Source organism: Rhinolophus sinicus, chromosome 13 (assembly GCF_057876585.1).
Source record: "Rhinolophus sinicus isolate RSI-liver-muscle chromosome 13, RSI-T2T, whole genome shotgun sequence".
Classification (NCBI taxonomy): domain Eukaryota; kingdom Metazoa; phylum Chordata; class Mammalia; order Chiroptera; family Rhinolophidae; genus Rhinolophus; species Rhinolophus sinicus.
The window spans coordinates 49,430,762-49,458,606 of NC_142513.1; the positions used below are offsets into that span (position 1 = coordinate 49,430,762).

The 27,845-nt window shown below is 46.9% G+C and overlaps 1 protein-coding gene across 1 annotated transcript in view; it reads left to right on the forward strand.

Moving 5' to 3' along the window:
* Positions 1-3,354: 3,354 nt before the first annotated feature.
* TRPM1 (transient receptor potential cation channel subfamily M member 1) overlaps positions 3,355-27,845 on the forward strand; it is a 47,895-nt gene continuing 23,404 nt past the window's right edge. The window contains exons 1-16 of the mRNA XM_074317617.2: positions 3,355-3,494; positions 6,014-6,209; positions 7,421-7,634; positions 8,652-8,776; positions 10,175-10,346; positions 12,721-12,895; positions 13,348-13,471; positions 14,445-14,517; positions 15,401-15,501; positions 16,813-16,986; positions 18,078-18,212; positions 19,336-19,386; positions 21,672-21,812; positions 22,647-22,676; positions 26,196-26,488; positions 27,612-27,840. Coding sequence (XP_074173718.2) covers positions 3,355-3,494; positions 6,014-6,209; positions 7,421-7,634; positions 8,652-8,776; positions 10,175-10,346; positions 12,721-12,895; positions 13,348-13,471; positions 14,445-14,517; positions 15,401-15,501; positions 16,813-16,986; positions 18,078-18,212; positions 19,336-19,386; positions 21,672-21,812; positions 22,647-22,676; positions 26,196-26,488; positions 27,612-27,840 — 2,373 coding nt within the window. The remainder of the gene's footprint in view (positions 3,495-6,013; positions 6,210-7,420; positions 7,635-8,651; positions 8,777-10,174; positions 10,347-12,720; positions 12,896-13,347; positions 13,472-14,444; positions 14,518-15,400; positions 15,502-16,812; positions 16,987-18,077; positions 18,213-19,335; positions 19,387-21,671; positions 21,813-22,646; positions 22,677-26,195; positions 26,489-27,611; positions 27,841-27,845) is intronic.

The following is a 27,845-nucleotide window of genomic DNA, read 5'->3' on the forward strand; positions in this document are numbered from 1 at the left end:
CCATCTGACACCATACATAGCTATTCCAATACCATTGACTCTATTTATATTCCCTATGCTGTTCTTTATATCCCATGACTATATATATATATATATATATAATCATAGTTGACATTCAGTATTATTTTATATTAGTCTCAGGTGTACAGCGTAGCGGTTACGACTTTATATAATTTATGAAGTGATCCCCTTGGTAAGTCTAGTACCCATCTGACACTATATACAGAATTTTACAACATTATTATCTATATTCCCCATATTATATTTCCCACCCTCGTGACTATTTTGTAACTACCAATTTGTACCTCCCAATCCCTTCATCCAAAGAAACCCAAAACGATAATTTGAAAAGATATATGTACCCCTATGTTTACTGCAACACTATTCACGATAGCCAAGATATGGAAACAACCAAAATGCCCATCAATAGATGATTGGATAAAGAAATGTGGTACAGTTATGCAATGGAGTATTACTCGGCCATAAAAAAGAATGAAATGTGACCATTTGCGACACCATGGATGCACCTAGAGGGTATTATGCTGAGTGAAGTAAGTCAGACTGAGAAAGACGAATGCCGTATGATCTCACTTATATGTGGAATCTAAAGAACAGAATATGGGAGGAGATACTTTGAGATTATGTAAATATACTGCGACTCTTCAAATTTTCACCCATTTTTAGCATTCATGAAAGATTCCTGATGGTTGCCAAATGGTGATTTTTCTAATTCCATCATTCCTTCTGCATTTATGAAGTGACTTTCCATGGGAAAAAGAGCTTTTCCATCTCTCTTATGTGTTTAGGTATGTGTGGATTTATATCAGTGTGGATTCATGGGTCCTTATTTCAGTGAAAGGGTTCAAATTCTTTATTGTGACCACTTCTTTTCATGCTCAGATTTCCCCAGCTCAAGCCTGTGGGAGCCCTTTCGAAGCAGCTCCTGTGTTCTTTTGATAAGTTCCCACTTTACTTTCTGGCACAAGATGTTCCAGGCTCTTCTGGTACTTTCCCTGCCCCAGTCCTGGACTCACTCATTTCTCCAAGGATCCCTGATTCCTTTTAGTGCAGAATGCTATAAAGAAACCAGTATTTGAGCACTAAATGTATTCACTGCAATGAGAAGGTTTTTGCTGCTAGGCCGTCAGTGGGTAGAGTCAGGAAATGGATGAATGGACCGCATACAGACATACATATATATGCGTGACAGACATGTGATCCCCGTGAGGCCAGCCTGCTGATATCCCTGCCTGCGTAACTGTGTGTTGGTCCCAGACTGTTCATCATGACGCTCTCAGCTAAGAACGCCTGAGGCCCTCGCCTGGCTTAGTGGTATTCATCTTGATCCCACCCCCAGACATTTCCCCTCTGGGGTGAATGTTGTGTCTGGACCAGCCCTTGTAGTTCTTATCATGAATGCAAGGTACACTTCAGCAAAACCCAAGGGAATGATGAAAGACAAGACTCATTACTCACAGGTCCCCAAGTGTACAGGGCACACTGAGGGCCACACAGTGAAGACATAGGTAGAGAGACGGAGGGGGGGCGGAGCCCAGACTGGGGCTCTGCCACCCCGGGGGGTGGAGTGCCTAGGGTGGAGTGCCTAGGGCTAATTTAAGGCCAAAGAGCTGGAACTAGGGCATGAGAAGGGAGAAGAGGGGTCACTCAAGTGGTCAGTAGTTGAGGTTACCCAGGGCTTTCTGAAAGAAGAATCTTTAAGGGTGGGGCAGCTTCGTTCCTTATCCGGTGGGATCCCTCGTAGCTGTGGCAATGTGTTCTCTTGAGCTGTCTCCTGACACGGACGCCTCAGCAATCAAATGCGTGATGCCGGGCTCTTACGCTGCGTAATTTCTCCCCTTGAGTGTAGGCTGGATGGAGTGATTTGCTTCTAATGAACAGAACATGGCAAAAGTGATGAGATGTCACTTTAGAAATTAAGTTATAAAGATGCCGCGTGTGTCTGTTGTGTCCCTGACTCTGAGAGAGGTTGCCTGACATGCTGTGGGCCGCCCTACGCAGAGGCCCACGTGGCAAGGAACGGAGGGGGGCGCTGGGCCAACAACCCTTGAGAGGAACGGAATCTCACCAACAGCCGTGTGAGTGAGTTTAGACATGGATCCTCCCCCATCGCATTCCTTCAGATGAGACCTCGGCCCCCACCCACAGCTGGTTGAATCCGGTGAGACTTGCTGAGTCGGGGGCACTCAACTAAGCCACATTCAATCCCAGGTCCACAGAAATTGTGACAATAAATGCTATTGTTTGAAGCAACTAAGTTTTGGAGCAACTGGTTATGTTAAGCAGTAGATTATAGGATATGTTGTAAATATTTGTGTGGTGTATGTGTCTGTATGTGTAGAGGGACCACACACACACCTATAGCTATATTTATTTTTGTATCTGTCTCTATGTGTTACAAACCATGGGTTCCTACCGATAATTTCAATTTCAGTCCAGTGCTACAGGGATTCATTCTAACCTTCCCCACTTGCCATATATGTAACCCCCTTCTCCGACAGTGAGAAACCCAGCTTCCATTACACTCTATTGATGTACTTGTTGAGTCCTAGAACCCTGTGTTTCTGGGAAAACGTAGCTTTCTCACAGGAGTTCACTATGTATTGAAAGTTCTTTTGTCTTTAGTCAAAGGCATCTAGTCCAAATACTGTGAACTTTATGTTCTCCAAAAACTGTAAGAATAAATAAAGGAAACTCTCCCAGTTTCTCTGGGATGTGAGGAGTGTGATGCAGAAGGGCTGGCACGGTTCTTTCCAGACAGAAAATGCTGCCTTTAGCCTTTTGCACTGACTGTTACGTCATCCCACGTAGGAGGGGCCTCTGAGGGAGGGGCCGTGCTGAGTTTTCTCTTCTGGGCTGATGATGTTCTCGCTTTCCACTCATTAAATTATTTGGAGAGAAAAGTGGATGGTGCTGCTTTTTAAAGGCCCCTTGGGGAAGGTTTAGAATTCTAGTCATTCCCGTTATTAGAAAAGAAGCCAAAGAGACCAGCTGACTCTGAGATCTCCCCAGAAAGGCTCGGTCTGGGTGGGGCTCACAAGTTCCTCCAGAAGGATGGAAACCCAGATTGGACCATCTCTGCACGGCCGGGACTGGGGCCAGGACTCTTTGTGAAGCAAAAAAAGCGGCCTCTGTCTTTGACATGACCTTGTTGGGGACGTCCTCGGTGACATTGGGTTGTTGCTACCACCCTCCCAGGAGGTGGCATCCTCAGAGAAAAGGGAGCCCCAGCTCAGCATCACTGCCTAGGTGGGTGGGGGCCATCGGGAAGTGTCTATTCAGATGGTTTGAGCTGATTTCCTATTAATGGCATATTAATTTTATAAAAGTAAAAGAATGAAGTCTGATGAGGGCTTGGAAATACACCTGTCTAATTTCTACTTCTTTCTCTTCCAGGGACAGAAAGCTTGGATAGAAAAAACCTTTTGCAAACGAGAATGTATCTGTATCATTCCCAGCACCAAAGACCCTAACAGGTAAATGGAAGCCATAATTAAAGACATTGTCACACTTGGCACTTACCCACCAGTTGCCAGCAACTGTTCTTCTCGTATCTGTGGGCGGGGAAGAGGAACCACAAAGGAAGGACGGCCAGAATCTGTCCCCATGTGAGTCATGGCTAGGGAGTCACTTGGACAAATGAGCTCCTCTGTTCAGATGCAAACAGCCGCCACTCATTGGAAGGTGAAATCTCATAACCAGGCCCACAGAGGTCTTATGTTAGCCTTCGTGAGATCGAGGCCCTGATGACTTTCAGCAGATCTCCAGGGTAACTTCCTGGCCTCTTTGTTTGAGTCTCCTAGGTTATTGAGATGAAAGTGAACTTCCAGTACAGGAAAGATCTGAGTGGTGAAGCGAACTAGATGAAATTGTATGAAAGGGTTGACTCTGTACACAAAACGTCAAGCGATTTCCTTCACCGACATGAAAATGCGTCTGTTGGAAAGTAGCAGAAGGCCGTCCAAAGTCATGAACGTGATCACAGATGAATTCAGCTACAACAGCACATCTCTGAGGGCAAAAGCTAGGAGGCTGTTTGGAGGGTTGGGGATAATGATTTATCTGCATGGCCTCCTACTATGAGGTCATGCAGGTGAGATCACAGAGTGCACAGACACTTAGAGGTCCCCTGGTTCCAATGTACTCGACACAGGCAACTTCAGCGCCCCGTACACCCCAAAGCTTGCCCTCCACACCACCCCGCAGATTTCTTTCCCCACTTAAACCCCAGGGATTACCACCCCCCAGGCATGAAATACCATTATGGGACAATGACAATCATCATGAAAGTCTTCATTTTGTTGCACCTAAATGTCCCTCCTTATTTCAGTAGCACCCAGACCCTCCTTGAGGGAAACCACCTATGCCAGCCCTCCTGGGCCTCTGGCAGCTCTACAGTCCCCCACACAGCCGAGTGGCTAGGCAGCAGAATAGGCAGAAAGGGCTTCAGGGACTCACACACAAGGCCCTTTTGTGAGCTCCACGCATTCTCTAGGATGGGTTAAACAAACAAACAAACAAACAAACAACAAACAAACAAACCATTTATAGCCCCGGGAAATGGTCCCAAGGGCCAACAGCAAATGAAGAACTATGTATTCAGGAAAACATACAAAAATTAAGTAAGGAATGCTGAGTCTGTGCTATTTGAACCAAGAGTGTTCCCCCCTTCCTCCTCCCAGATCAGTAAGGCAGAGACTCCACTCTAGGTTGTATGGCCAGGCACACAGGGTTCCTTCTCCTCCCGCACCCCAGTAAATAGGAACAGGCATTCAGCATTTCTCATCCTGTCCCCGATATCCATTGCTGAGGCCAAGACCCAGGGAAGAACATCTGAGAGGTGCCGGCTCCCTTTTTCTGCCCAGGCCCCACCCATGCAAGCAGCAACAAAGAAAGTGGGAGTGGCTACACTGATTTCAGACAAAATAGCTTTTAAAACCAAAAAATGTTACTAGGGATAAAGAGGGACATTTTATAGTGCTAATGAGGTCAATTGACCAGGAAGATATAACAACTATAAACATGCATATACCTAATAACAAAGCACTGAAATTCATGAAGTAGAAACTGACAGAGGTTCAATGCAATCCCTATCCAGCTGAATTCCAGCTGACTTTTTTGTAGAAAATGACAAGTTGATTGATATTTGCAAGGCACCCAGAATAGCCATACTAATCCTATAAATTCAGAACAAAGTAAGGAGACTCACACTACTGGTTTCAAAACTTCTACGAAGCTACAGTAATCAAAGTACAAAAGGGAGCCCCAAAGACAGACATACAGGCCAATGGGATAAAAGTGAGAGCCCAGAAATAAACCCCTGCATCTATTGAGTTTTCAGCAAGGTTGTCAAAACCAATGGGCAAAGAATAGTCTCTTCATCAAACGGTGGGAAAACAAGTGTTTATCAACACGCAAAAGAAGAGATTTAGACCCCTCCCTCACACCATATATAAAAATTAACTCAAAATGGATCAAGGGCCTGAATGTAAGAGCAAAACTATAAAATTCTTGGATGAAAACACAGGAGTAAATCTTCATGACCTTGGATTTAGCAAAAGATTCTTAGATCTGACACCAAAAGCATGAACAGCAAAAGAAATACACTTTCACTGTTACTTGTACAGAGAAATGTTGCACTAAGTAACAGGTGAATTCTACAATATTAGAAAATCCTGGGAGGTGAATATATAGGGAGGATGTGATTGCACTTTGTCACAGGATATGCAGTAATTCTTGCACATATTGACTTTGTCAAGACATCCAAAAGAGTTCAAATATTTCCAATACAGAAGGGCAACCATCCAATGTGTGTTTACAACAGACTAGCATATAAATAGATATGCACTGATTACCCGGAAAAGGCCACCATAAGTGGCATTTCTGCCCCCAGTGAAGCTGCATAAATAAGGTGTTAGTCTGCCCCTTTTTCAGGTTAACTCACGTTAAGGAGAAAAAATGTTACAGAAAGACTCACTTTTGCCTGTGATTTCAGGTGTTGCTGTGGCCAGCTCACCAACCAGCATATTCCCCCTCTGCCAAGCGTGACATCCGGCAAAAGTGGGGAGGTAAACGAAGAGGTGGAGACTCAGCCCGAAAAATGGTGTGTCGGCAAACACACCCAGAGCTACCCCACAGATTCCTATGGGACGCTGGAGTTCCAGGGTGGCGGGTACTCCAACAAAGCCATGGTAAGAGAGGCCTCAGGAAGGGATGCCAGTGAGACCACAGCCTCCACCAGAGACCTGGCGTCCCAGACCCCCGCCTGCAGACACTTGGGTCTTCTTTCAGGGGAGTAGCTCAATCTTCCTAAGATATTTCATGGCCAAGATACGCTTGGTATTTGAGCCCCGAGACTTAGAAACTGGGCATTCTTTATACAAAGAATGTATAGGGTCACTTTAGTCCACGCCAAAACTGTGAACCCATAGCCCAACTCAGCAGCCATATTCACCGGTCCATCTCCAGGGAGGGGAGGGAAATTACGTTATTTGTTTTTGGGGGTTGTCTGGGGTCTGGTTTTGTTTTTCTTTTAATTGTGGGCCTTCAACCCTCCTCAAATGACTTAGGAGCGTCTGGAAATGCTTCCCTCTGGAGTCCACCCACAGCCTCCATGGCCTGCGTTCAGCTGGCCCAAGAAAACCCAGGACTTTCCCATTTGCGTGTAAACGGGGGGCGCCCTCTGCCTTTCTGATGAGCCCTGCCAGAGAGGGGAGGCGTCCACACTGTGATTCTTTCAGCTAATTCTGAATAACACTCCTCTGTGCCCGGTCAGACCCTTTTTACCATTTCATTTTATTTCACTGGCCCAACATCATTGTTCAAATAAAATTCAGTTGGGTTCCAAATACCACAAGATAGGGTCTTCTGGGAAAGCACGCTACGTGCTGGCGTGGGCACAAAGAAGTGGTTCATAGGGGCCAAGGCCATTCACAGCTTCTTCAGCTTGAGAGGAAGGTCAAGTCCAAAGGTTGGGCCATGACCCCCATTCTCATCGCTCAGTCAGTGTGGCCACTGGGCCCCTTCCCCTGATAACACCGTAAGCCAGGTTTGGAGTTGATTCCTTCAAGGTTACAGTTGCCAGGTAAAATACAGACACCCAGTTATACTTGAAATTCAGATAAACAAGGGATCATTTTGCAGTATAAGTATGTCCCGAATAGTGCATGAAGCACCCTAATACTAAAACAGTTTTCATGGTTCATAGGAAAGTCCAAAATAACTGGTCTTTTTTATTTGCTTAATCTGGCAACTCTTCCAAGTTCCCTTCCATTGCTTGGCCACAGACACACAGAGGCCCAGAACCCGAGGGAGAGAAAGCCAGACAGCTCTTGCTTGGACGGGGCAGAACACGTAGGGCAGAGCCGAGCTCGGGTGCTGAGCCCCACACCCTCTTTTGCAGTACATCCGCGTATCCTATGACACCAAGCCAGATTCGCTGCTACATCTCATGGTGAAAGACTGGGAGCTGGAGCTCCCCAAGCTCTTAATATCCGTGCACGGAGGCGTCCAGAACTTTGAGTTGCAGCCCAAGCTGAAACAGGTCTTTGGGAAAGGCCTGATCAAGGCTGCTGTGACCACCGGGGCCTGGATCTTCACCGGTGGGGTCAGTACCGGTAAGAGCAGACTTTCTCTGGCTGTCCCACAACTCACAGTGGGCCCTCTGGGCCTTTGGAATACAGGTGCACATCAGGGAGATTGGTTCCAGACCAAGCAATGAAGCGAGTGCCACACTAAAATGAGTCACCGGAAGTGTTTGTTTCCCGGTCCTTTGGTGCATATAAGTTATATTTACACTAGACTGTAGTCTAGTAAGTGTGCAATAGCATTCTGCCAAAAACAAACAAACAAACAATGCACATACCTTAGTTTAAAAAGTACTCCATTGCTAAAAAATGCTAACCATCATCTGAGCCTTTAGGAAAATGGCACCAATAGGCTTGCTAGACACTGGGTTGCCACAAACCTTCCAGTTGTAAAAATGTAGTATCTGTGAACAGCTACAAAACAATGTATGCCTATAATTAAGGTCAGAAACCGAAGTGTATTGCACCCTGATAATATGTATAACAGAACTGAAGTCTTTCTTCAGTAGCTTGTTTTCAGGTTGGGTGTGATGGTGATAATGGTTGCCGTTTCTGGCACCCACCATGCATCATTCCTTTAACCGGTCTCTGTACAAGCCTCATTTTCACTGAGGCTCTCAACAGACCTTTCCCCATCGTATGGGAGAGAAAATTGAGGCACAGAGAGGTTGAGGAACATGCCAGACAGTCTGGCTCTCAACTTCAGCTGAATGCAGCAGGGACTGCCAAAGAGACCCCAGGTACTTCCATCCTTAAGTCTCGGAAACTTGGTAAGCTGGCTTGGTTTTGGTTTTTGTTTTCCCTTTTCTGGGAGCTAATGCAAGGTGACTAGTGATTATGAACTCAGACTTTCTTTTTCTCTCTCTCTCTTTTTCTTTTTTTATGAACTCAGACTTCAGACGTACTTTCTTTCATGGTGAAGATCTTTATGTCTCAACCCTGTTCTCTAGGGATTGGAGCAGCTTGGAGAAGTGGGTCCCTAAAGTTCACAAATGGTGGGGTGATGAGAGGGAAAGGGCCTAAAAATATGCCTATGGCTTCTCACAGGTGTCACCAGCCACGTAGGGGACGCCTTGAAGGACCATTCCTCCAAGTCCCGAGGCCGCATTTGTGCCATAGGAATCGCTCCGTGGGGCATGGTGGAAAATAAGGAAGACCTGATCGGGAAGGATGTAAGTGTTCTCTCCCCAGACGCTGGCAATTTTTAAAAATCAAAGTCTTCATTTTGAGATAATTGCAGATTCACCTATGGTTGTAAGAAATAAGGAAGCAAGGTCTCACATGCCCTTTCTCCCTCCCCCTTGGTAACAGCTCCCAAAACTATGGCCCAATCGCACAGCCAGGATCCTGCCATCGGCACAACCAAGAAAAAGGAGGTTCCCATCACAATGAGGGTCCCCCATGTTGCCCTTTACCACTCACCCACTTCCCTCGCACCCCCACTTCCTCCTGAACCCTTGAAACCAAAAATCTGCCCTTGCCTACAATTTTATCATTTCAAGAATGTTATGTAAGTGGGATCACATAGTACGGAATCTTTGAGGACTGGCTTTTTCGACGCCACGAGAATTCTCTGGAGATCAGGTTATTGTGTGTCAGCAGTTTGTCCCTTTTTATTGTTGAGAGGTATTCGTGGTACGGATGGGCCACAGTTTGCTTACCCATTTATCTGTTGGGCTGTTTCCAGTTGGATATTACAAATAAATCTGCCATAAACATTCACATACAGGATTTTGTGTTAATGTAAGTTTTCATTTCTCTGTGACAAATGCCCAGGCGTACAATTGCTGGGGAGTCATCACCTAAAATAGTTTTTTTCTAATTTAATATAGAAATTTGCAAAAAAAAAAAAAAGTCCTTCATTAGAAAGGACAGAGAAGTGACAGTAGGCTTAAAGGCACGATTAGATAAAGCTTTTGCTATGTATGAGGTCAGACAATTAGTTTGCAAACTCATCCTAGAAAAAGTGCTACATACTTCACTGCTGAATATCACTACGGTCACCTTCAGCGTACTCCCCTTGGGAAGCTACGCACTGATGCCAGTGCCTAGTCCACCCTTCAAAGCAATTTTGGAACTCTTTTCTGGAATGGCCATCAGAGCTGTCATATTACCCTTGATGTCCTAAATGTCATCAAAATGTCTTCCTTTCAATATTTCCTTTATCTTCGGGTAAAGAAAGAAGTCACTGGGGGCCAGATCAGGTGAGTAGTGAGGGTATTCCAATACAGTTATTTGTTTACTGGCTAAAAACTCCCTCCCAGACAGTGTCCTGTGAGCTGGTGCATTGTCGTGATGCAAGAGCCATGAATTGTTGGCAAAAAGTTCAGGTCGTCTAACTATTTCACGCAGCCTTTTCAGCACTTCCAAATAGTCAACTTGGTTAACTGTTTGTCCAGTTGGTACAAATTCATAAGGAATAATCCCTCTGATATCAGAAAATGTTAGAGACATTGTCGCCACAAGTTCGCGGACTTAATTGTCCGACCTCGTAGACACGTTCTCTTGCTTCCGCTGTTAGTCCTGATACCCAAGCCTGTAGCTCTGACCTGTGCTGTGCACTTTGCCAGGTCACAAGAGTGGACCAGACCATGTCCAACCCTGTCAGCAAGCTCTCTGTGCTCAACAGCGGCCATACTCACTTCATCCTCGCCGACAACGGTACCCTGGGCAAATACGGCGCTGAGGTGAAGCTGCGGAGGCAGCTGGAGAAGCACATCTCTCTGCAGAAAATCAACACAAGTAAGTCCTGGTCAAGGCCACAGACACTGGGCGGCGGCTGCCCTGAACACCAGGCTGAGAGGGGAACCACCCGGGGTGCTGGAAGCCTTGACCTTGATTCTTATTAGACTGACACATGACTTGTCTTGGCTCCCTCCCTGAGCCACCTGCCAAATCGCACTCATTGAGTGATGTCGTGACGCTTTGCCCCAAGTTCACAAGGGGGGATGACGCAAGAAACACCTCTGCAGCTGCTGTCATTGCAATGGCACTGACTACCACGTTGTCCAACGTTTCTTGTTCCCTATAATGACTGTCGTTATTGTTTAATGTTTGAACAAAAAAGATTTCCTCAAAGACTTAGTATGATTCCCTCTGTCGACTAAGTGTTAGGTAATTGTTAAATTCAATATCTTTAGCTCTGGTCATTCACCCAGATGAGGATGGGCCAGGTGGGGAAACCTCGGGAGGGGGCTGCAGGCGCATCTGCTCCCCACAGGGCACCGTCTGAGCTGGTCCTGGTGTCACAGCTCTGGGGGACAATGCTGAGGTCAAGCTAGAGAGAAAGGGGTGAACCCCAACCAGATGACACAAGCATAACCTGTGAGTTAAAATAATGGGTGTAGTCTCTTGAAACGCGTTCATACTCCAGCAACAATGATTGTCAAACAATTGTTTAAAACAACGATTTTAACAAGTATTGTTTTTACCATTACTGGTAAGAGTCATGTGAAACAGAACCTGGAAAACGGGCATTACAAAGCATGCTTAAAGGGACCGTGAGACTGCACAGGGGTTAAAATAGAGGTGGCCCACCATGAAAAGTTCTGGATTTCCAAGAATCACATTTCCATTGATAAAGTGGCTGATGGCTGACATTTTTGTCCTCACACTCTCTTAGTTTTCTGGACTTGTAAGTTTTCACCTGGCCGTGTGACTGGTGGGCTTCCCTTTGTCATCCTTTGCCCAGGACTCTGAGTGGGGCAGGGACAGCAAAGGGGTGCCCAGTTGTCACCTGTTACAGCACGGAGTTTCGGGGAGTTCTGCCTAAACCAAGAAACAGCAGATCTACTCTGTTTCTAGAAGAGGTGATGTGGCCGCCCTATTCCTAAGCGTGCCACGCCTTGCTTGGGCTGGCAGCCTTAGAGGCAGGGCATGTGGCACCTTGGTCCATGTCTCTCGGCCAGGGCCTGGCGCTAGGCAGACCCTCCAATGCACCTTTGCTGAATTGCACTTGACCGAGACTATTCTGGTAGGAGACGGCAGAGTTGTTCAAAATACTCGAGAGCTCCTGATACAGCAGTGCACCGTGGAAGCAAGCCAGAAACTCTGAATTCCTCCACCTGAAACTCTTAGACCTTCTCCTAACGCGCGCTCGCAGATTTGATCTGAAGGCCTTCAGAACTGGGAGACCAAGCACACTTCGCTGTTTATTAATGTTGAGCAAACAGCTCCCATGACACCTGGGGAAACATCTCAGAATATACTCTGTCATGGCCAGTTTGGGGTAAAATCGTGCAGTAGGCAAATTTGTCTGTGCTGCCCTCCACCCCCAGCTCTTCCCTCTCCAGAATCCCAGGTTCCTGGAATCCTCCTGCCTCCCAGAGTTTTCCTGCTCCTACCGTGTTCGTAGGGTCATGTTACCTGGTAGAGACAGAGGACGGCTCTGGGAACAAGTTATTAACTGATGGGCTCATGGTGGTCGATGGGTTTGCCCTCCCGGGAACTCTGCCTGTCCCAAGCCCTGGAGGCAGAAAAGCTACACAACAGACCACACTGATATGCCACTTACAGTTCACAAAAGACTTTGATATCCACACATTTTCTCCTCCTTTTTATGTATTGTTCCTTTAGGAGATAAAGGAGGCAAGGTGATGATTCACCTTTGACAGGTGGTTCTCTAGAGCTCAAGGCAGCCTGGTGGGTGGCCCAGTGTCACGTGGCTGTTACCTGAGCAGCTCTCTTGTTGCTGAACCAGCCCGGTTTCACTGTGTCGCACTTCAGGGGACGTCATCCAGGGTGGGAATATCAGCCCAGGGGCAGAGCAGCAAGGCAGGTATTTTTTTTTTATTTTTTTTTTGCATAGAGAATTCCCCACCGTTTCTCACATCTCACTCTGAGGTAGTCTGTATGAAAGGTGAGTTCTACCTGGAGCTTAAGCACATGTGATTTGAAGAGTTCATGACGTTGAGGTACTGGTTTTTCCAATAAGGCCAGAGTACGGGCTTTAAATAAAAGAATGAAAGCAACCATTGCATACCTGGATTCCTCCAGGTTTCTTGGGGGACGCTCACACCACACACACCAGTCGTAAAGGTTTTAACTCCAGCAACGGGAATGAGGGAGCGGGCAGTGCTGTGATGCTGGTCTGACACAACCGTGTTGTGTGTTGCAGGACTGGGGCAGGGTGTCCCTGTCGTGGGTCTCGTGGTGGAAGGGGGCCCTAACGTCTTTTCCATCGTCTTGGAGTATTTCCGAGAGGACCCGCCCGTCCCCGTGGTGGTCTGCGACGGCAGCGGACGCGCCTCAGACATCCTGTCTTTTGCACACAAGTACTGTGAAGAAGGAGGGTAGGCTTTCGGACATGTGACAGGGGTGGGGTTTTAACTGCCTTCTCGTGAGGCTGAGAAGAAAACCTTCCATGATACATTCAGCCATATTCCAAAGATGTTGACTCAGGGAGACGTATGAAAGCTCGTCTCCCCTTTCCCAAGGTCAGGATGTGAGGGAGCTGTCAAGAGCATGACGTTTCTTACGGAATTCTTTCCCTGGGGGAACACACTCTTTTTCAACTTAGTTTCCCTCACAAAGTTTTCAACAGGCCTGGAAAGTAGGACACATGTGAGCCCAGTTTTTCAATTTTTTACTATGGTCCCTTTTTTTCCCCCATCCCGGGATCCACTCCAGTGGAGAAGCTTCCTTCCAGTCAGAGATACCAGGCGGACCTAGAGATGTCTGATTGATTCACGTGTACAGTCTTAACAGGTGCCACTTTCTTCTCTTTTGCGTTTCCTTTGAACAGGGTGATAAATGAATCCCTCAGGGACCAGCTTCTGGTCACCATTCAGAAAACATTTAATTACAGCAAGACACAGTCGCATCAGCTGTTTGCGATCGTAATGGAGTGCATGAAGAAGAAAGAACTCGTAAGTGTCCTGTGCTTATTTCCAAACCCAGCTCCACAGAGAGACTCGTGTTTCCTTTCTAATTCTGCCCGTGTGTGTGTGATGGAGCTGTTTGTGTTTTAGTTCAGCTTTTCCCCAGGGGCAGTTTACAATCCACGCCGAAGGGATGGGTATGTCTGTATGATGGAAGCGCCTTGAGCGCACGCCAAGGAGGGACCCAAGTGCTTTCAGGCCTTAGGAGGTATTAGGTGACATCATGCCACATTGCACCATTCTCAGGTTTCTGCTATTCATGACATTTAAAGCTCTGAGGAGTGACATAGGTATACCATCCTTTTAGGTGTACTTACACATTTTATCACTTCACTTTCTGAATACAGTACAGGCAGACCTCAGAGATACCATGGGTTCGGCTTCAGACCACTGCAACAAAGCACGTCACATGGATTTTTTTGGTTTCCCAGTGCATATAAAAGTTCTATTTACGTTATAGTGTATTCTATTACGGGTGCAATAGCAATGCGTCTAAACAAACAATGTACGTACCTCAATTAAAAAGACTTCACTGCTGAAATATGCTAACCATCGTCTTCAGTGAGCTATCATCTTGCTGGCGAAGGGTCTTGCCTTTGGTTTGTAAAAACAGTACCTGCCAAACACAATAAAACGAAGCACAATAAAATGAGGTATGCCTGGATATGGAGTCTGAGTAGAAACGATTCTGTCCTCTTCCAGAGCAACTTAAATATTAGAGTGTAGCTCCTGAATGAGCAGACGGGGTAAACCATAACACAAGAATTCAGGCGAGGGTACAAGTTGAGGATGAGCAAAGCCGCCACTTCCAGAAATCCGACGCACGGGTGCAGAATGGCTTTGCTCTCAGCACCACTGCATGACACCAGTCTCTGTGGTCCTTTTTAAGAAGACACCCCAAGTCTCCCTCTTGTTTTCAACTCTGCTTTATTCAGTTTTTTCACGATTAACCTGTTTTCAGGTCACCGTGTTTAGAATGGGTTCTGAGGGACAGCAAGACATAGAGATGGCGATTTTAACTGCGCTGCTAAAAGGTGAGCTCTTGGGAACTGGCGACCGCCGTGCTTCCAGGGCTGGTCTGGGCTGGGGCTCTGCTCGTGCCCAGGCAAGCCACCCACTTCTCCTGCCCCCACTGTGCCCGGTGGTGCTAGAACCCTGAGCGAGCCAGGCCGCCTGGTCATCTCAGCACAAAGCCACGGTAGAGTGACGAGGGTTCCTTGGGAGGGGTGCTTTCTGTGGTTGCCCAGGGGCCGTGATGGGCTGGAGTCAGAACCAGTTTCCATTTGTAACCAGTTCACTAAGGGAACTTTTTTTCTGGATTGCTGCATCCCACAGTGCTCTCCTCTCCCTTGTCCCACGCCTAATGACAGGCTGAGACCTGGCCTTTCCTGGAGTTGCTCGGGGACACACACTTCCTGCCTGTTTATTGGCCATACTGGAATGATGACAGGGAAGCAGAAGACAGAAGAGGGTGTCACCAGCGGGCCTGCTGCCTGCCTGGCCTGGTCTCCCTGCAGTGGGGGCTGGTCCTCTTGGGCTCTTCACACCCTCGGTTTGGAGTGGCAGCACCCATTGGCCTGGCCAGGCAGACGTCTGGACAGTCCCAGGGCTCCGGCCCTCTTGCATGTGAGGGTCCCAGAGTCACTGGGTCCCTCCTTTGTCCCTCCCAGAGACCATGCTGAGTCAGTATGCAAAGAGGTTGTCTCCACTCTTCTCCCCAGCAGCCCTTTGAGAATATGGAGTCCTTGGTTTTGGGGCCTGAGTCATCACTCAGAAGCAAGAGGAAGGCAGCGGTGCTAAGTTCTAGAACCTCGCTGAGCAGGCCTGGGAAGCCCACACTCACCTCCCTGGCCCTGCGGGACCCTGCAGGGTGGTCCAGGCATGGAGTGACAAGCGCCCGGTTTCTTGCCGTTCCAGGAACAAACGCATCCGCCCCGGACCAGCTGAGCCTGGCGCTGGCTTGGAACCGCGTGGACATCGCACGGAGCCAGATCTTCGTCTCCGGGCCCCGCTGGCCGGTGAAACTCAGTGTTTTCTCAATTCCTAGCCTTTCTCCTGACTTCGTACCGTGATGTGTTAGTGTGTTCTCCCCTGCCCTGAGCTCTCAGGAAACGATCTGGGGCTTCTGCTGAGCCAGTGTGCGGTCCGCTAGGGCTGTTAGGGCAAGCTGCTATTTAATGTCAAAGAACCAGGAGAAAGCACGAGCCGGGAGCACTCATCACAGTTTCAAACCAGGGCCCTGGAGGAAATAGCCACTGCATATTTTAGCATTGCTGGTGACAGTGGGATTTTACCCTTTTAAAGAAAGAAAGTAGCCCATTAACATTAAATACAATGATTGCACTGTGAGTACTGATTTTTCAAACTATGTTCTGTGACCCCCAGAGGCCTAGAGAAGTCTGCGTAGGGGTGGGGTCTGGGGGGCCCGGTGTGTATGTGTGCGGTTCAGTGCATTGTGGGTCTGTGCCTGTGGGTAGCATGTGTGTGGGGAATGTGTAATGTGTGTGTGCATGTACTGTAGTGTACATGTGTGGTATGTATCTGTGGCATCTGTGGCACATGTGTCATACGTTTGAGAGGATGCTAATGTGTGCGGGTGACTCAGAAAGCCGTCCCCTCGACAAAGGAAAAACCAGGCAAACAAGAGTGGGATTCCTGCTTCCCGAGTCGAAGGTCCCCGAGCCCTGACCCAGCCCTTCCTGGCAGTCCGTTCTGGAACCTTTCAGATTGTCTGTCCCAGCATTCGGCCTCGTCATCATTCACGCAGCAATTCATTTTGCTCTGCATTCCTTTACCAAGAGTGGAAAAACTGGGAGACTAAAAAGGAAATTAAAATATTTAAGGTATTGTACGATCTTCTTAATTTACGTGATTCAGTCAGTCACTCACCCAGCTTGTTCCCACGTTGTGTGCGTCTCAGCAACACCCACGAGACGTTCTGTGTGAGCCAGAAGCTCAGTTCTTGTGTCTGTCCAAATAGGCGTCTGCAGTTGTACACGTCGCCTCTGACCCCCCCACAATCATTTTCTCCCATCTACATAAGCAACCGTCGCCTTTGAACTTAAGCTCTCAGCACCACCGCCTTTGGGCAAACACACAGCCACCAAAATGTCAGCCTCTTTAAGGACACAAACACACTTACTCGTCAGGGAGTGAGCAGCAGTGGTCCATGATATCAGGGCTTTCTCGGCAGACAGCAGGCCCACGACAAGTGTGCGCACGAACGTGTACATGTGTGCATGTGTGCACGTGTGTGCACGTGTGTATGCAGAGGTGAGGGTCAGTGCAGTGGTAATATCTTTCCCTCACTCTGCTTGCTGTGGATGCAGCCCCTGGGAAGCCTGGTCCCACTGGAGCATAGCAAGGTCACCGAGAAGGAGAAGAAGCCACCCACAGCCACCACCAAAGGGGGCAGGGGGAAAGGAAAAGGCAAGAAGAAAGGGAAAGTGAAAGAGGAGGTGGAGGAAGAAACTGACCCCCGGAAGCTCGAGCTGCTGAACTGGGTATGTGGAGAGCCTATCTTCCATTTCTTGGGATCAGCGAGGTCACGGAGCCTGTCGCCCTCTTCCTTCAGGGGAAGGGGCAGTTCTGGGTGTTTTGGCATCAGCCCCACCCTGGGCTCTGAGTCCCAGGAGGCCACGGGAAAACATTGATAGGACGGTGTTGGTATTTCCACCAGCAAGGTCACCTTTGCTATGATGTAGCTGTCAGGCTGTCATAAACACCAAACATTCCTGCTTTGGGGGGATGGAGCCGCACAGAGAGGAACCCTGGTCATTTCACTCCACACTGACTCTCTGCCTGGCAGACACACATGTTCGATGCACAAAAATATGGGAAACTCATCAATTATTATGGAATAAAAGGTGGAGCCTGTGACAGGTGGGCTGGGAAGCGGGAGCCACATATCACACGGTGGGTCCCGGCCTTGCCACTGTCAGGACACAGACAGGACAGGGCGTTGGGCGTCTGTGGGCACATGTAACTGGCATCACTCACCCTGGTGGCACGCTGCATGCCCACTCAGTCCCAGCCAGCTGCCACAAAGGTTATTCTCAGTCCAGGAAACAAACTGTCTCCAGCAAGTCTTCTCATTATACTGAGGGCTGCTGGTCCATTGCATTTAAAGGACAGAGGCGTAAATTATAAATAATAGTAAATAAAATGTTAAAATCTATCACCTCAAAAAAGATTGTTTATGGAGTTGGGAGCTTGGGAGATTCAGGTATTGATCGCAGTTTCATTTTGAAAAGAACGCTATTGACTTACGTGTTTATATGCAAAGAAAAGCTAATAAACTATTTTAATTGAAAACAAAGCCGGAAACTGAAGAGAGTGATGCCAGTTTGGCTGTAATTCTGAATCCTCTTCAATTTGTCTGAAAAAGGAGAAAATCATTTCTTTTTCTCCCTTTATCAAACTTTGCTCCTTGGTCTGACACTTAGGGTCCAAACCGAGAAGAAAGGGGAGGGGAGAGGGGCTGTGTTTGCTGAGAATGCGTTGCAGAGAGAATCGTGTTCAGAAAGCTCTGGGACCTGGGGCCTAGTGTCCCCTGGGAGAGGCCACCCTGGGCTCCCTCTCCTGCCTCCCACAGGTGAATGCTCTGGAACAAGCCATGCTGGACGCCTTAGTCTTCGATCGAGTTGACTTTGTGAAGCTCCTGATTGAAAATGGAGTAAATATGCAACACTTTCTTACCATCCCGAGGCTGGAAGAGCTTTACAACACAGTGAGTATTCTAGAAAGGGGGGGCGGCCGGGGGAGCTGGCCATCTGGGTACATCTATCTCTGGTGTGTCTTGTGCATGACAATACCCGGGTGAGCACGGAATCACTGAGGCACGGTGTCAGCTGGGAGGGCCACCATGAAACGGCAGGCAGCGATTCCTACCTGCTGGGGCCACAGCCTGTGGTCACATCCTTACTAGCTCCCACCATGCCTAGCGGACGCTCCCTTCCATTGTATTAACTCAGGTATGGTACCTGAGCACTAGTCTGTACAGAGAGAATCTAGCTTCCTCAGTCAGCCAGGCTTTCACGAGCAGAGTGGAAAGTTACCAGGGTGAGCAGGCCTTTGTTCCTGGGGACCCCCATTTTTATGTGGCTTTAGTGGAAAGAGTAGAATCGAGTTTTCACAGTAAGGAGCTCCACTGTATTAGAAAGGAAGCATCTGACAAAAAAAAGAAACAAAAACTCACAGACACAGACAACAGTTCAGTGGTTACCAGAGGGTAAGGGGTGAGGGGGTGGTAGATGAGGGTAAATGGGGTCAAATATATGGTGATGGAAGGAGAACTGACTCTGGGTGGTGAACACACGACGTGATATACAGATGATGTATTGCAGAATTGTACACTTGAAACCTACATAATTTTACTAAATATTGTCACCCCAATATGTTTAGTTTAAAGGAAGGAAAGAAGGAAGGAAGGGAGGAAGAGAGGAAGGAAGGAAGGAAGGAAGGAAGGAAGGAAGGAAGGAAGGAAGAATTTGAACAAAATCCTCTTGGCTTATATTGTGACAATATGAATTCTGAGAATTTACATTTCCTTTCCCCATTCTAAAATTTTAAATAGCACAAATGCCCTCAGCAGCTGTTTGCTAAAACTTGGTGACGTTTTAACACAATGTCGCACATCATAAGATGTTCTTTTAAATCGTTCAATGGAATGTATTTAACACATTTGAATGTGTTGGATACTTCTTAACCACGGACCAGTCCTGTCTCATAAAAGAAACAGGCTGACAGTGAGTTACCATCTCACAATTCATTAATTTTATCAAATAGGGTAGGATTTTGCTCAGCGTTAAAGAGACAAACGTATTTCATATGGCTGAATGCTTCTCTTTCAGAGACTGGGTCCCCCAAACACACTTCATTTGCTGGTGAGAGACGTAAAAAAGGTCAGTCTGCTACTTCGTAACCCTTACCTATTGGCATCTTTCAACAAGACATTTTTTAAAATTAGTTTTTCAATTGCAGTTGACATACATTATTATATTAGTTTCAGGTGTACAGCACAGCAGTTAGACATTTATATAACTTATGAAGTGATCACCCCCATAAGTCTTGTACTCCCACCTGACACCATACATAGTTATTACACTAGTATTGACTATATTCCCTGTGCTGTACTTTACATCCCCGTGACTGTTTTTAAAACTAGCAATTTGTACTTAATAAGACATTTTTCAGAGCACTTCTAAAATTTCTAAAATGTGTGGTCACTTTATTGGAGGCATAAGAAGTAATGAATTCCTCTCTCCATGAAGAGTGTACTTAAAACTAAAAACAAATAATAATAATAATCTTTTTAAAGTTTAATGTTTACGCCCACGCATGAGAGGCTGGTGCTGAATGACCCACGATGGGTCGGCTCCATTACCAAGGTCAGGGCACCAGCCAGGGGGTCGGGCTGGGCTTGCTGCTGACCCGAGCAAGCCACCACCTGTCCGGGTGACCTCATACTCTGGGTCTGCGTTAAGATCTGCCACTCTGCCTCTTTCCGGAAGCACCAGAAATGCAGGTCCGCTCACGGAACGTCATGGCATTTCTTGAGTCATGTCGCCACAGGCTAGAGATGGGATTGGGTTAACGTGAGTGATTCATTTCGCGAGAATGCAGCCCCTGGCCTGCAAAGTGTGCAGTGTGTATTTGTATTCTCAGCAAGAGAAAATAACTCAGATGAGCGAGTCTGGTCAGACGTCATGCAAGTATCTAGTGCTAACAAGAGGAGACACTCACTGGATCAGAACAGAATCAGTTCCCCCCCATAAGGACTGATTTCCCAGAGTTCTTAGTGAGGAAGTGCCAACATTCAAAAGCTCTTACCCTCCAACCTGCCCACCCAGGCAGACTTGGGGGGGCAAACATTCCGCCGCTTCAGGGGCTGTCTGTAGCATTGCTCCTGTCCCCCCAAAACACCAGCTCCTGAGTAGCAGGACTGTACCTCCTTATTTCTGCGTATGGAATCCCAGCCACCACGGGGCCCGAACAAACCTGTGATGCCTGAGGAAAGATTTAGTAAATCTGGCCAGTCCCAATGTACTACCGGGCGCCCCTCACCCCACCTGTTACCACCGCGCCGTCCTTTGGTGCCTCCCTCTCTCCCAGGCTGCCAGGCACCCCGACCACCATCTCCTCCAAAACGAAGCTCCAAGTCCATCATGCACGTCCCTGTGCCAAATGGTGTCCTGACCCAAAGGGGCTTCCATCTCCCGGATGCAGCCTCAGTAGAGAACTGTTGTGGTAATAATTACTGCTTGTGAAACAGTCGCAAAGCACCCTCCAGCACCAACTTCCTGTCAATCATGTCCCGTGCCTTCACTTAGGTTTATTCATGTGTGACACATACATCCATGTGGACAGGCTTATTTGGAAGTAAAAGATGTTTTATGAAACCGAAACAAGGGGCGTGGAGTAATCTGCATGCAATGGACTCCAGGTTCCCACCATCATTTCAGCCATAGGAAATTCACCAAGCCATAAATGGCCCATAGCAAAAAAAAAACCCTAATAACGGAAGGGTCGGCTGTGCCGTGTGGATGAGACGGCTGCCCGGGGACGCGACCAACTGACTCACAATGCGCCGTCATCCTCCCTCAGCAGCCCCCTCGCGGACTCTGCCTCAACACACCCCTTCCATTTTATTGCAGAACTCTGCCCCCTCCCTGTCTCCCAACCTCCCCAGATACTGTGGGTGTTTGGGTTCCGTCTGAAATCTGGGGGGTGGGTCCCCCTGAAAGTCACAGGGCACCATGCAGAGCTGTCACTAGGAAAGCCCGGCGCCGGGGGTGCTCTGTCTTCCCACGGGCCCCACAGTGTCCACCTTCCTGCGACCCTGGTCACTTCTTCCTCTTGCATGAAATCTGGACTCCCGCCCCTGAAGCGGGCCGCTCCCCTGCGAGCAGCTGTCACAGCTACTTCTCGACAAAACCAGTCTGTCACAAGGGAAGGCTCACACAGCTGCATGATTATTTCCTTTATGTTTCTGCACATTTTTGCCCTCTACCCGACAGCCTCATGCATTTCTGTCCTCACTGGGATTTTCTGAACTATGGCGTCAGCCCTCATGTCCCTTGGTCATTTGCGAATACACTGAGTATTACTTCATACACTGGCACCCACGCCTGAGGGGTGGTGACAGACGCCCCGGCCCCGGCCTGACACACAGCTCCTTCTCTTACAGGGCAACATGCCACCAGACTACCACATCAGCCTCATAGACATTGGGCTGGTGCTGGAGTACCTCATGGGCGGGGCCTACCGCTGCCACTACACCCGCAAGAGCTTCCGCACCCTCTACAACAACCTGTTTGGACCCAAGAGGGTAGAGCTCCGTCCCCGTGCTGTTCTGTGCCTCCTGGAGTCGCATGTGGTTCCCGGTGTCCTCTCCAGTAGCTCAGCCTGTTCAAAGCCGAGCTCATCCCTCAGCCCCAAGCGCACCTGGAACGACTCAGGTGTGGGGCTCGCTGCCCCTACAGATGCACAGGCTCTGTCCCAGGCCCCTCGGTTGTCCTTAGCAAGTCGGGACTCTCGGCCCGTCTCTCGTACCTGCCCTCCAGCCTTTCCCCTTCCTCCTGGGCTCCCTCATCTCTGCCCTCTGCACTCCACCCTCCTGCTTTGGCCACCCTGACCTTCCAAAGCCAGGGACAGGAAGGTAACTCCCTGCTCAGAGAAGCCAGAGCTCCCTGCCGCCTGAGGCATCACTGCCTCGCTCATTACTATGGCATGCAGGGCCCTCTGGCAGCCTGAGGGTCAGCCCCACCTGTCACAGGAGACCACGTGCCTCTGTCGACACCACACTGTGCGGGGGTGCTGGCCAGGACTTTCTGAATCTAAACCCCTCACTTAGCACAAGCCCGACTCAAATGTCAGCTCTCCCAGGAAGCCCCCCTCATCCCCCACTTAGACCCCGGGCTCTGTGTCTGCATTTCCGTGAGTGAACGTCTCTGTTTCTGCCTGGAATAAGGGTCAAGTGTCTGCACGTTTTTCTCAACTGACTGGGGCTGACAGAAGCAGAGTTCCCATGTTAAAGCATCTCCTTTCTTTGGATATTGTCCTTAACTATTAATGTGTTATTGTGCTTCCTGTGTACTACTAATGTAACACTGACATTACTTAGCTGGTTCAATTGATTGTTTTCTCCCCTTCCATTATGCAGCCTAAAGCTCTTAAACTTCTGGGAGTAGAAGTAAGTAAATTCTGATTTCCATAGTTTTGTGGTATCTCGGTCAAATACATGTAGCCCTCCGCATTTTGTGTGTGTTTAGCATAAATTGAATGAGTTTGTTCTCCATGAATAAGTCCACTACACTACACACCAAAATTTGCTTAGATGATTCAGTCAAATTACATTAAAGGACCACAGACATTTAAAAAAACGTTCGATGCTAGCCAATTCATTTTACAGAATTAGCAAAACCATGGTTTCAAAAGCAGACAAAGATTAAAGCCCAAAACCTAGAGAATACCACTTGTATACATAAAAATCGTTAAGTAACGCCAAAAGAAATTCAATGGAATATTTTTAAAGTCATAAACAAGTAATTAAAGTCTTCTAAGAATGTGGATATAATTTAATGTTAGTGAGTCTCTAATATGTTGCCTCGTAGCAGTAAGTCAAAGAAGAAAAACAGTATGACATGGTCATTTTTCAATAGACGCTAAAGAAAAATGAAAACGTAAAATAGAGCTGCCACACCATCCAGCTCCTACTCTTGGCACTAATTTGAAAAGATACACGTACCCCTCTGTTCACTGCAGCATCACTAGTAATAGCCAAGATATGGAAGCAACCTACATGTCCACCTATAGACGACCTGATAAAAAAAGATGTGCTGTGTATATATCGTATATGCATATACATACGAAAGGTCGGACAATTAAGCTCGCAAACTTTCCACCGTGCACTTAACACAGTAGAAAGTTCGCAAACTTAATTATCCAACCTTTCATCATATATATATATATATATATATATATATATGCACACACATACATATATATATTTCATCATATATATGTGATGAAATATATATATATATATATATATATATATATATATATATATATATATATATATAATACACAATTAAGACAGACCTTTGGTGTGGTGGTACCATGATTGCTGGAGCTGTGGTCCTATAAGGGTTATGATCTGCAGCTTTCCATAGTTTTCTAGTCTCTCAAATTCTTTATGTCATGTAGGGTTTGTCTGTTGGGTGGAGGGTTGGTAGAACTCACCTTTAAAAAAGCTTAGTGCCAGTGCTATTTGGCGGAGCTATCTTTCACTACTTTTATAATAACTTTTATGAGTCAATTCAGGCATTCTGTTTTTTAGAATCAACTTTGGTCATTTACACTTTGCCAGAAAACAATTTATTTCATCTAGGCCTTCAGGGTCCTTGGTGTAAATTTTTACATAGTTTTCTAATTTTTTTCAATTTCCTCAATATCTTTCTTTAGTTGTGTGCCATTTCTTGTTCCAATTTTTAAAAAGTTTATGTGATCTCTCTTTTTCTTAACCATACTTGCCTACATATTTGATTGGTATTTTTCTCTTTTCAAGCAACTGTCTTCTGTTTTCTATTTTATTAACACTTGCTTTAATTTTTATTCATTCCTTCCATATACTTTGTACAGAGTTACTGTATTGTTTTTATTGATCCAATTTGAAAGTGAGGTTCACTCATTTTCCATCTTCCCTGTATTCCAGTAAGTGCATTAAAGGTATAATTGTTTTTTCTCTGAGCATTGTTTTCACGGTATCCCACAGGTTGGGGTGAGTAGAACCTTCATTGCCGTTCATTTCCAAATATTTATCACTTCTCCTTTAATCCAAGAGTTATTTACAAGCATATTTAAAATTTTCCAGGTACAGAGGTACAGACTTTTATTGTTGTCGACATTCTACTGTGTTGATTCCTAGGTAATTTTATTCTTGAATGTGGATTAACGTGATTTCTGGAATTCACTGAGACAGAAAATCTCAAAGGAACTGGGGTTTCGTGCCTGGCTGATTTTTGTTAATGATTCACTTGTGTTGGAAACAAATGTGCATTCTCAGTTTGCTGGGTACGATTCTTACACTTATCAGTCAGATCAAACTTGGTAATTATGTTATTCAATTTGTTTCTCTACTCACTAATTTTTTTCAAGTTTATTTCTAAGTGAGGTGTGTGTGGAGAGTCCTTACTATGACTGTGGATGTGTCAGTCTCTCTTCATACTTCCAGTTTGTATCTCCTGTTGGTTTTTGGGGTTGTTTCTCTTGTTCTTGTTGATTTGTGACAGTTCTTTGCATTTTAGAAAAATTAACCATTTCTATATTCTCTCTCTAGCTATCAAAGTTATTATTTTGTATTGTTTTCTTTTAAAAAAAAATTTATTGGGGTGACAATTGTTAGTAAAATTACATAGATTTCAGGTGTACCATTCTGTATTACATCATCTATAAATCCCATTGTGTGTTATCAAAGTTATTTTTAAGAGAATTTGCATACAATTAATATTTTAATAATATTCTATACCATTCAAAGGTAGGCTTAAAAGGGCTTCTGTTTCACAACATTTCCTTAGCTCTTAGTGGGTTTTTATTTGATTTGATATGTTCTTGAAAATAAAGCTATGTTTACTTTTAAATTTGGATGTTAATTTTTAACCTATGTAGAACAACATTCCCTAAATTACCTTAAGTGTAGTTTTACTGTGACAAATTAGAAAATTAGAACAAAAAGATTTAAATGCGAGGCAAGATATCATAGTTTTAATACGAATGTTATAACAACTCGTTAGGAGATTATAAAATTGGGTCAGTCCTAAACAACATGTGATAGGAATTGGAGAGCCCCATCCTCCATGCTCCAGCCACGCCAGCTGTGTCAATGTGGGCAACTTACCCAGTCTTTCAGTCACAATGTCCTCATCTGAGGAAATGGAAGAAATACACAACCTCTCATAATAAGACTAAAAGTAGATAATTGATGGGGGAGCCAAAGAACAAATATTGTTTTTAATATTCCATCGCGTACTGAAGCCTTAGCTTGGAATAGTCAAGCCCCACGTATTTCCATGCCACCCCCAATTCTCCCTGTCGTACCCGCCTTTCTTTCAGATCTTGCTTCAATTTCAGACCATCCCTTGTAATCCCTTTAGGAAATGGGAAATGTTGACCTTCCATTTGTAGCACAGGCATGAAAGGACAAAGCTCATTCAGAATTAAACGTCTGCTTCCTTAAAAAACATTGGCAGGGAAAACCAAGACATTTTTCTCTATCCCGTTTTACGTTTTTCCTGTGCATCTCTGGTTTAGCCATGTCTGGCCAACGAGAATTGATATTAGAAGACTTCCCTGAGGAAATAGCCTGTGGGCTTTCTCTCTCCCCTGGTGCCATTTGTATTTACATGTGTTTTTGTTGTGGTTTTAGTTTTGCAGTATCTCCTCGGTTTTTAAAGGCTTCTGGGAAGAAAAACCCCCAGGGGTACAAGCTCTTCAAACAGTAGTTCGCATTTCAGTTCATTCAGCGTTAGAGGGTTTACTTATAATGTGCATGTTTTCCAAAGAATTAGTGTACTGAGTGGAAACCACAGACGTACGTACGAGGTCTCTTTATTCCCTCTGACAGAAAGGTTTTCCTTTTTTCTGGTCATCCTGAAACCCTTCACTGCACATTGATGGCAGGACCGTGGAACAGGTGCTTTTCTCCCCTCAGGACGACGAGCCTCCGGCCAAAGGGAAGAAAAAGAAGAAGAAGAAGAAGGAGGAAGAGGTCGCCATCGACGTGGACGACCCTGCTGTGAGCCGCTTCCAGTACCCCTTCCACGAGCTGCTGGTGTGGGCCGTGCTGATGAAGCGCCAGAAAATGGCGGTCTTCCTGTGGCAGCGCGGCGAGGAGAGCATGGCCAAGGCCCTGGTGGCCTGCAAGCTCTACAAGGCCATGGCGCACGAGTCCTCCGAGAGCGAGCTGGTGGACGACATCTCCCAGGACCTGGACAACAACTCAAAGTCTGTGTCTAGAGGGAACTGGAGGACCGGGAGACGCTTGCCCTGAGCGCGTGTCCCTTTGGGGGGAGGGATGGCAAATGTATTTCTCACTGCAGCACAAGTCCATTTAAAGCTTGTTCCTGAATCGCTCTGTCCATCATGTCGGGGATGTTCTCTTCTGTCTCTCTGAGGTGTTTCTGGATGCCGCTGTCTCTGCTTACTGCCTCCTTGTGCAAACTACGGAAACGCAATCTTCATGCAAAGACAGTGAAACATGTCCATAAGGAAACCCTCAGGGGTACAATGCCTGCGACCCCAGGCCCCGGGTCACAGGCGTCTCAGTTTTCTCCCCCTTAGGTGGGACAGGATGGCTAGAGGGGGCTGGAGCTGAGTATTTCATTTCCCCCAGGCCCGGGAGGCTCTGATAAAATCCCAGTAGGTTAGGCTCTGGTGAAAACAGTTTCCTTTGGAGGCAGACCTTGTTAAGAGGATTGGGGCGTATTTCAAAATGGCGCCTTCTCCTCTCCCCTGAGAACTTGGTGGCTGACCCCCTAAGACTGGCCCCCTGCAGTTTTTAACTCTCAGCCTGTCCTCACTGAGCCTCCAGCAATTCACTTATAGGTCAGGTTTCTTGCCCCAGGGCTGGTTCCCAAGGTTTGTGCTGGTGGGTTTCCATTTTTATGCTGTGGTTCCAATGAAACACACCAGTATGACCAGCACCCAGACCGTGAAACAGGGCCTTACCTGTAACTGTCAGCCCTCCTGTGTCCCCTTTCAGTGTCTACCTGTCCCCTCCACAGAGCGGAGCTACTCTTCTGACTTCCAGTCCCCAGGGGCTTTGCTTCCCTTTCTGTCTGCATACCTGTTCTGTGAACACAGGAGGGAAGGGACGTTGCCTTCTCATCTCTGTGTCCCTGGGGCCTGAGGGGTGAATTGGGTCAATCTAAAGCTCCTTTTGTAGCAAGAGCAGTCAGCCCTCCACAGAACTGAGCATGGAGCCCCCGCCTTTCTCCCCTGGGGACAAACCCCATGAACTTCCTGCTTGCAGAGAACTGGGAATTCTGGATTTCCTGTGGACACGTGTCTCTAACAAAGAGCCTGTGGCCACTGTGGCTTCAGCCCCAATCCATTTCTTTCCCTCCAGAGACTTTGGGCAGCTGGCTGTGGAGTTGTTAGACCAATCCTATAAGCACGACGAGCAGATCGCCATGAAACTGCTCACCTATGAGCTGAAAAACTGGAGCAACTCGACCTGCCTCAAACTGGCCGTGGCCGCCAAACACCGGGACTTTATCGCCCACACGTGCAGCCAGATGCTGCTGACCGACATGTGGATGGGAAGGCTGCGGATGAGGAAGAACCCTGGCCTGAAGGTACG